Source organism: Colletes gigas, unplaced genomic scaffold (genome assembly GCF_013123115.1).
Source record: "Colletes gigas isolate AHSC1104 unplaced genomic scaffold, ASM1312311v1 Colletes_gigas_Sc00002, whole genome shotgun sequence".
In the NCBI taxonomy this organism is placed as follows: Eukaryota; Metazoa; Arthropoda; class Insecta; order Hymenoptera; family Colletidae; genus Colletes; species Colletes gigas.
In genome coordinates, this window is record NW_025106631.1 from 11,010,272 (window position 1) to 11,019,158 (window position 8,887).

At 37.2% G+C, this 8,887-nt stretch overlaps 1 protein-coding gene across 1 annotated transcript; it reads right to left on the reverse strand.

The window, feature by feature from the left end:
• Positions 1 to 493: 493 nt before the first annotated feature.
• Positions 494 to 3,416, reverse strand: LOC122400851. The gene is made up of 4 exons (XM_043402565.1): positions 2,042 to 3,416; positions 1,699 to 1,970; positions 1,253 to 1,593; positions 494 to 1,184 (listed from the first exon to the last, which is right to left on the reverse strand). The coding sequence occupies exons 1-4, from the start codon at positions 3,414 to 3,416 to the stop codon at positions 494 to 496; spliced, it is 2,679 nt and encodes an 892-aa protein (XP_043258500.1).
• Between the last annotated feature and the right edge of the window lie 5,471 nt (positions 3,417 to 8,887).

Consider the following 8,887-nt stretch of genomic DNA (forward strand, 5'->3'; position numbering starts at 1 on the left):
CGAGCCCTTGATTCTAACAAACCTTATGCTAAATGGATTAAATTCTCTATGTTATAGCTACACGCAATGAGAAATAGTAAAATAAATAACCAAATTAGATTAACATAAACACACATGCATCCAAGATTAATAATCATACAGCTCACTTCATGATATTCATGATTGTCATACCATAGTTAAACGCGTTGTCTTTATATATTACTTATTGAATCGTTAATCGGTAAAGGACAAATTTTTTTTACAGTTCTCTTATAAACTCCGTCGGTAGTTTTTACAGTCACTACTCGCACGATTTTATCATCACCAGGGTGCAATTCACTAATTCGCCCTAATTTCCAACGCATAGGTGGCAGATTTTCCTCTTTAAGGAGCACTAACGTTCCCACCTTTAAATTGCACGATGGATTGTTACGCCATTTGGCGCGAATGTTTAGTTCATTCAAATAGTCCTTGTACCATCTGGTCCAAAAATGCTGTTTCACCAAACGGACAGTCAATTATTCGCGATGGCAGACACGTCTTGCTCCGGTAAGCCAATCAAAGACTCACCTATTAGGAAATGGGCAGGGGTAAGGGCTATGTAGTCATTGGGATCGGAAGAAATCGGTGTTATAGGGCGTGAATTTAAAATCGCTTCAATCTCTACAACATACGTATTTAACTCCTCGTAGGTAAACAGAATATCTCCTATTGTACGAAGTAGATGATACTTAAATGACTTAACGGCAGCTTCCCATAGTCCTCCATAATGAGGAGATCTTGGAGGTGAGAAATGCCATGTAATGCCCTTGTCGGTTAAATATTTGATAGCTACATGTCGATGTTCTTCGGACCTTAATAATTCTTCCATTTCGGTTAATTTATTTCTAGCCCCTACAAAATTTGTACCATTATCAGAGTAAATGGTGTGAGCATAACCGCGTCTACTAAAAAATCTTCTCAAGCTAGCAATGAACGCATCGGTTGACAAATCGCTAACAACTTCGAGGTGCATTGCCTTTGTTACGAAACATATGAAAACGGCAATCCAAACCTTTAATTTCTTTGTATTGCGGAATTTTTTCTCTTTAATATAAAATGGACCGCAAAAATCGATCCCGACGATTTGAAACGGTCTTGCTGAATTTACACGATCTTTCGGTAATTTACCCATTGAATACTCTGGTGTACTTTGCGGATTAACTCTAAAACATTTAACGCAATTTCGAATGATGTGCCTTACTGTATTTTTGCCATCAATGGGCCAGTATACCTTTGCCTCACAGCGTTTAACGTTCCCAATATACCTGCGTGCATACAGCGGTGGTGCTCGTTACGAATAATGAGATATGACACGTGATTAGACTTAGGCAGAAGAATCGGATGTTTTTGCGAATATCTAATGTTTGAATTTTGTAGGCGACCACCGACGCGAATGATACCGTGTTCGATAAAAGGAGACAGTGCATACAATTTACTGGTTTTAGAAACCATGCCCTTGGTATTTAACTCCTGAAATTCTCGCGTGAAATGAGTTCTTTGGATATTCGTAATGATACTATCCTGAGCTCTTCGAAGCTCGAAAACCGATAATGGCCCCGTATTTGACTCTAGCTTTAAGGCATTTTTACAAAAACGAAAACAATATGCTGTTACTCGCTGTACGGTTGTTAACGAGGAAAAACACTCGAAATAATTTATTTGACTTGTGCAACTAACTAGCGTAACTCGAAGCTCTTGTATATCTTTGACAGGGATTGGTATTATGGGCCACTTTGATGGCAATTCGGATAACCATACTGGACCATTTAACCAGAGATGATTTTCGAGAAATTCTAATGGTAATTGTCCGCGAGATATACAATCTGCGGGATTGTCCGATGATGCTACATGTTTCCAATCCTTCGCATTAGTACGCTCTTGTACTTTTGCAACGCGGTTCGCTATAAAGGTTTCTAGAGTGTGCGGTGGTGAATTTAACCATCCTAACACTATTGTTGAATCGGACCAAAAATGAACCGCGCTTAAGGGCCTTTTTAATGCTTCCGCGACTGCTCGATACTGAGCAATTCAGCAGCACATAATTCCAATTTTGGAATTGTGATCGTTTTTAACGGAGCTACGCGAGACTTTGCTGCTATTAGATTTGTCGTAGTGCCCTTCTTGGCATCTGTACACCTTAAATAAATACATGCTCCGTACGCAGTTTCACTTGCATCGCAAAAACCGTGTAACCGGCATTCCAGTGTGTTATTTCCGATAATTTGGCGTGGCACCACAAAATTGTTAAGTACAGGCAATTGTGACATATATATATTCCATAACGATAATATATCCGACGGAGCAGTGTTATCCCATCCTACACCGCGTTTCCACAATTCTTGCATTATTAGCTTTGCTTTTACCACCACAGGTCCAAGCAAGCCTAAAGGATCAAACAATTTAGCTATATTTGAAAAAATAGTTCGTTTCGTTATTTGCGATCCCTGATCAGTAATAGTTACTTTATAGCTAATCGAATCATCGCGTGGACGCCAATAAATGCCGAGAGTCTTTTTTACCGTTTCCATATCTAAAAATAAAAATTCTTCCGAAGCGAGCTCTTTGAAATTTGCAATTAATGAAGGTTCATTCGATGCCCATTGTCGCAAATTGAACCCTCCCGTCTTTAAGGCTTCGACTAGTTGATCACGTAGAGCTATAGCCTCGTTTAGCGTTTGTGTGCCGGTTAGAAGATCGTCCATATAAAAATCGCGTTTTATTGCGTTTGTTGCTAAGGGGAATGATTTTTCACTATCACTTGTTAGTTGATTTAGGCAACGAACTGCGAGAAATGGAGCACATGCAGTCCCATAGGTGACAGTATTTAATTGGTATGTCTTGATTGCTTCAGTAGGATTTTTCCGCCACAATATTTGATGATATATTGCATCATCTGGATGCAGTCTTATTTGCCTAAACATCTTTTCGACGTCAGCGGTTAGTACATACACGTGCGATCGAAAGCGCGTAATTAAAGCAAAAATATCTTCCTGGATTGTCGGGCCTACCATAAGCGTATCGTTCAGAGATATTCCCGTATTGGTCTTAGCGGATGCATCAAAAACTACCCGTACCTTCATTGTAAGGCTACTATCTTTGACTACTGCATGATGCGGCAAGTAGCATCCAGAATTTTTAGCTGCTACATTTGTTACTTCTGTCATATGACCTAACCTTTGATATTCCTCCAGGAAGTCTACATATTTTTCGCGTAATTCGGTATTCAATTGAAGTTTACGTTCCATCGCGTAGAATCGTTTTAGCGCACTTTCATATGAATCGCCTAGCTCGCCCCTTCTATCATTAAATGGTAATCTCACCATAAAGTGACCCGACGAATCGCGCTGGGTTGTATCTTGAAATGATAGTTCGCATAATTTCTCTTCTCGCGACATTAACCTTTTTTGAGGGATTTCCTCGAGTTCCCAAAACTTTTGAACACAGCCTTTCAAAAAGGTCTTCAAGTTTCTGCTTACGTAATTCTAACGCGTGCATTTCTAATTCTCCTGCATCCCTTACATAATTTTTTATTCGCGTAATTTGTGCCTTGAGCACCGTACGTTGCTTAGCAAGAGATTTTAAATCTAACGCCATAATTTATAGAATCGACTCTGTCCTCCTTCGGTTTCAATTGCCCCAACTGCAGGTAGAATGTTGAATTCGTCACTCGCTGGAGCCCTTTCGGTGTCCAGATGGTTCCGGGGTTGTTAGCCGGTGGTACAGGTCCGCAGGTTACAGGCCCGCCGGTTGTAGGTTCGCTGGTTGCAGGTACGCCGCTTCGCAGGAATTGTCCAACGCTGATACAGGTGTACCCGTCGACCTCGTTGTCCTCACCAATGGTTTGACAATATAATATTGCCACTTATGATTCCTCGCCAAGGAACTCCGATGAATGCTTATTGCATCCGATAAATGTCCACAGTCGTTGATATGATTCAATAAATGAGCGATCAAAATGACTGCTCTTCGATTTTTAAAATAATAGATGATTACGTTGCACTTCACTTCAGATTGTTATGTTTGATAATTGCTCTTAATTAAGCACAGTATCATAAATCACAGTACTAATTTACTGCGATCCGGCTCGAAGGACCATGTCGTGTACTACAGTATCCTTTATGTATCTTGCCCTTACGACCTATAAATCCACATGTTTTACTTAATGGCATATTACCTGCCACGGTACCAATTAGATTCCAAGAACATCGAGGCGGGTCAATTTTCCTTCGATGGCGCGATATGTAAACAACATTCGCGGAAAAAGTAAGGTCCATCGCGATATTGGAATTCCTGGTTTTAACGTTGCTTAGAATTAACATACGATAGTGGCTCGTTAACGTTCACCATCACGCCAGGTACAACCCCCTCTCCTCCCACAGTCGCGGTGCAATCTACGAAGAAACTGTAATGCAGCGGAAAGAAACTGTAGTGCGTGCTCCTTTTGCTATCGAACTGGTTTATTGATAAAGGAAAATCATAGCTTGCAGAATTTACACGAGAAGACAACTTAACGAAACAAGCGAACATATAAGTAAATAGACTGTAACAGCAGTTACGCGTGTTCTTGAACTGATATTGTATGCCGTTAGATAGAGTAACGTAAGTCCCTATCAGAAGGAAACAGAACTGCGTGAGAAGACACGTCGTTATCTCTGATATCATTCGATTCTAGGAATGACTATTATATTTACTTCGTATAGATACAGAACTTCTGAGATTGTACAGTCTCTGATTACTGTACAGAGTGCTTCAGAAATAGACGCTTAAACGTCTATTCATTCAAAAACTGATAGAAATGAACAATTTTTATTTTGGACAGAGTTTGAAAAAAATTGAAATTCTGGATTCATTTGTCATTAGGCAAAGATGGACAGAATTTTATTCAAATAATAAAATATACACTAGTTGTGTAATTAAAATTGTTATTTTTGCTAAACAAATACAAATTTTTTATCTTTTATTTGTTATTCGAAATTTTGTTCATGTTTGTCTTCAGATTTTGAAGTACTCGTCATAAAATATTAACATAAAGTACTAGATTGACGAAAAATAATTCATTAAGTATCATTATTAATAAGGTTGTTGAAAATAATAATAAAATGCATAAGGAAGTGATTCTGCAGGTGTAGGTAGTAAGCGTTGTATCGAAAAGTATGGTGTGGTTTGCGACAACGTGTAAAATCTTAAAATATAATGATATACATGTTTGTTTCATAATAATTATTACGCTTATTGTTAGCCATATTGAATCAACTTAGAAGTAGAATTAAAATTACAATGATCAATGTCTGTCGAAGCGTGAGAAATATTTTTTAAAAATTCAGATGACAGAAATATCCACAACGCGTATGGGCCAGCTGACGGAAACTGTGAGAAAATTCAGCGACTCGATCGAGCAGTCCTTAAAGACGATGTCCTACTAAAATCGCATTTACTTTGGTCTATCGTCGATTGACAATTCAAAACACTAAATATTTATCAGCCAATGGATCTAATTAAGGTGAGATTAGATGAATCGAAGAAAATTCAGAACTCAAGACAGATTGCAATATAGATACGTGAGGTTTCTTACTCAAGTATGTGGAAGATTTCCTAAGAAAATGACTAACTTTCCCTCGGTGACGGTTACAACAGTACACTTGTTCCGGATTTTCAAGCTTCTACTTTATATAATGATTGCAGATGCTGCAGATTGAAATTATTTTCGTAATTATTGTATTTGTTGAATGACTTTTAATATATCATTTCGTGTAAAATACACTGCTCTTGTATCAAGGATCTGAAACTGTAGGAATTGTATACATAAGGAAAATTTCCTCCAAGTAGTCTATTCGATTCATGTATTGTAATAGTCAATTTACTTAAATATAAGTGTGTTTTGTCTTTCGGAACAAACTGATTCTGTTGCTTAAAATCCTGAAAATCGGTAGATCGTTATTTTTTCTTAGTTAATTGGGTTTGGAAATACAACATACGCCCCATTTGAAATCAGTGCTAATAAACAGTATATCGATATCATAACGATATTTTTGATATTATCGATAGTAGCACGTCTACCCAGAACACTTCTGTTTCATTTTATTATATTTACTATATATGTATATGAGTCATGAGAAAGAGGACTCCTAAATATTTCCGTTATTTATAGTTATATCAAAAGAATTCTAAAAATAAAAGTTCATTGTTTGAAGAAATGCATTTAATGATAGAAAAAAATTTCTTTGAAAATTTTTAAAAAATGTAATCAGGTATTTTTTATTATAGTTCATTGTAACCGATATCAATACGAATTTATCGACCTAGCATACTATGACCTTGAAGTGACCTCTGAGTGTGAAATTTAAGTCTAATTAACGAAAGCATTATCATGTAAAATTACCTTATTTGAATCACACGAAATGTTCAAAATGATGACCTTCAGCACTAATACACGCGTGCAATCATTCAATAAGGCTTCGGACGTCTCTATCAATCATTTCTGACGAAATACTCGCACAAGACACAATTATTTTTCCTTTCGTGTTCGCTGGAGTGGTTAGTTCCTCGCGGTAGACATCATCTTTCAATTTTCCCCCAAGAAGAAATCAAGTGGAGTAAGATTAGCCGAACGTGCTGGTAATGATATTGGTTTGTTACGTCCAATCCAACGATTTGAACATTTAATATTCAAAAATGTACGTTTAGAAATAGTTTCCTAATAAAAATACCGAACGTGTCGTTGTAACTTAGAAAACTTTTTTAGAAAATTTCACAGTCGAATATCACCTCAAGTATGATAAATTCGTATTGATGTCGGCGTACTGTAATGAAAAATACATGATTATATTAAAAAGAAACCCTAAAAGATCAGTAAAACTTTTTTAATACACTTATAAATGAGCCGTTTATTTTGAAAGTGGCCTAACTCCATTTTTCAATTTTTTCCGGTTACCATGGTTACATGTACAACTTCATGTTATTTATCAGTAAAGCATTTCAGGTTGCTTATATTCCGAGCAAATACGATAATTCTTGACACATAAGTTTTCAGAGTTAGTTCAATAATTGAACCGTGTAGTTTGAAAGTGGCCTAACTCCATTTATACTTAAATCAAGATATTTACTATTGATAATGTCGGAAAGTAGTGATGAAGGTAATTTTAATTAATCAGTATTTACAAGTTAACCTCAGTTTTTGGACAATTGCGTTGGTTGAATAATTCTCATGGAGAATCAATAAACTGGTTAAAAATATGTTGGATGCGTTTTGTCAGAAATGAACCGTATAAAATTTTCTATAAGACATCAATGAATGAGAATGAAAATTTTAAAGTCCTGAATTTATTACCACGTCAGGGTAGACCAAGAAAGTTCGAAAATATTGTATTGACACCACTGTATAAAAATATCAGACAAATTACAACAGCAAAATTCAAGGACATAACTGACCTATTACGATATATACCACCGGAACATCATGATTTCTTCAAATCCCTTTCACACGCACAAAATGTAGATGAGTAGTAAATTGTTTTGTAATAAATTTATGTTTGTAATTTTGTACGTTATGTAGTTAAAAAATGTTTTGAATCGCATAAATTATGTTTCCGAAGTGTTTTAAAGATATGTAAAATAAATTCAGTATTGTTTTTTTCAATTTGAAGCATCTTAAATTATGTTGAATGGACTTGGGCACCTTCAAATTTTATAATGAATCCGGTTGTTAATTTTGAAAGTGGACTAACTCCATTCTTGATAAGAAAACGCATATTATTCACTTAATAATTGCCACTATTTTAATTGGAACTATAAATTTAACACCCTTAGATATACTTAAGCAGTATGACTCATTAGTATCCTATACGTATATTTTTAAATTCATTGAAACGCAAACCCTTAAATATCTCGATTTGAAGATAAATGGACTTAGGCCACTTTCAAAATAAACGGCTCAAATATCGAAAATATTTTGGGTCCTGTTTCTCGTGACCGACTGTATAGAATAAAATAACTTCGTACGATCGAGGAACGTACAACAATAAATCAGTGGAAGATGTTTAGAATAACGTCGCGAGTAAATGATAAATTAGACGCATGGTAAATTCGAATTCTGATCACGTAAAATAAAGGTTGATCACGGCGAAACGCTAACTTTGTTGGATCGTATGAAATTCCGCGGGAACTTTAAACTCCTTCAACGAATGTCAATTGGGCGAGCACCAAAATCTCCAGAGATTAGAGGAAACAATAACCGTGTCACGACTTTATTCCATTATCGTTGCTATAAATTTCCTACGCGGTAATGCGCCATTTAACGCAATTCTTCGCGTAAAAAGAAGTAGCTACATACTAATACACAATTACATCAATTTGTAACAGCAACGTACGCTTAATAACCCCCGATTGACTGTATTCCAAGTCTGACGACGCGCCATAATCGCAGAAAAAGAAGAAAAAAAGAAAAAAAAGAGTTTCGCCAACAGCCTCGCTACTCAGCCGGCTATTTTGTCCTTCCCCCATCCAGAGCAGACGCTTCCTGTTTCTCGTTTCCGTCAAATTGACGCTCTCCAGATCGAGATAATCGAAGCATCGCTCATTCGAACGCACGTATTTACGCCCGAGGGTGGATCGGGGGAGTCCCGTTGTATCTCACCGCTATTAACGCGACAATACCGGAACCAGTCCGTGATGTATCCTGTCCTTAACGCCTCTCTCTTCACCGCTCCCATTTCTTTCTGTTCCTTTCGCCTCTCTCGTGCCACCGAACAGCCTCGAGTGGCCGATGCTTTTTCTCCCGGGCAATTTATCAAGCCTCTCCGATGTTTTTGTGTCTGTCAAAGTATGGCGCTGCGTGCGTGTGCGGCCACGATGCTTCTGCGGACCCGTG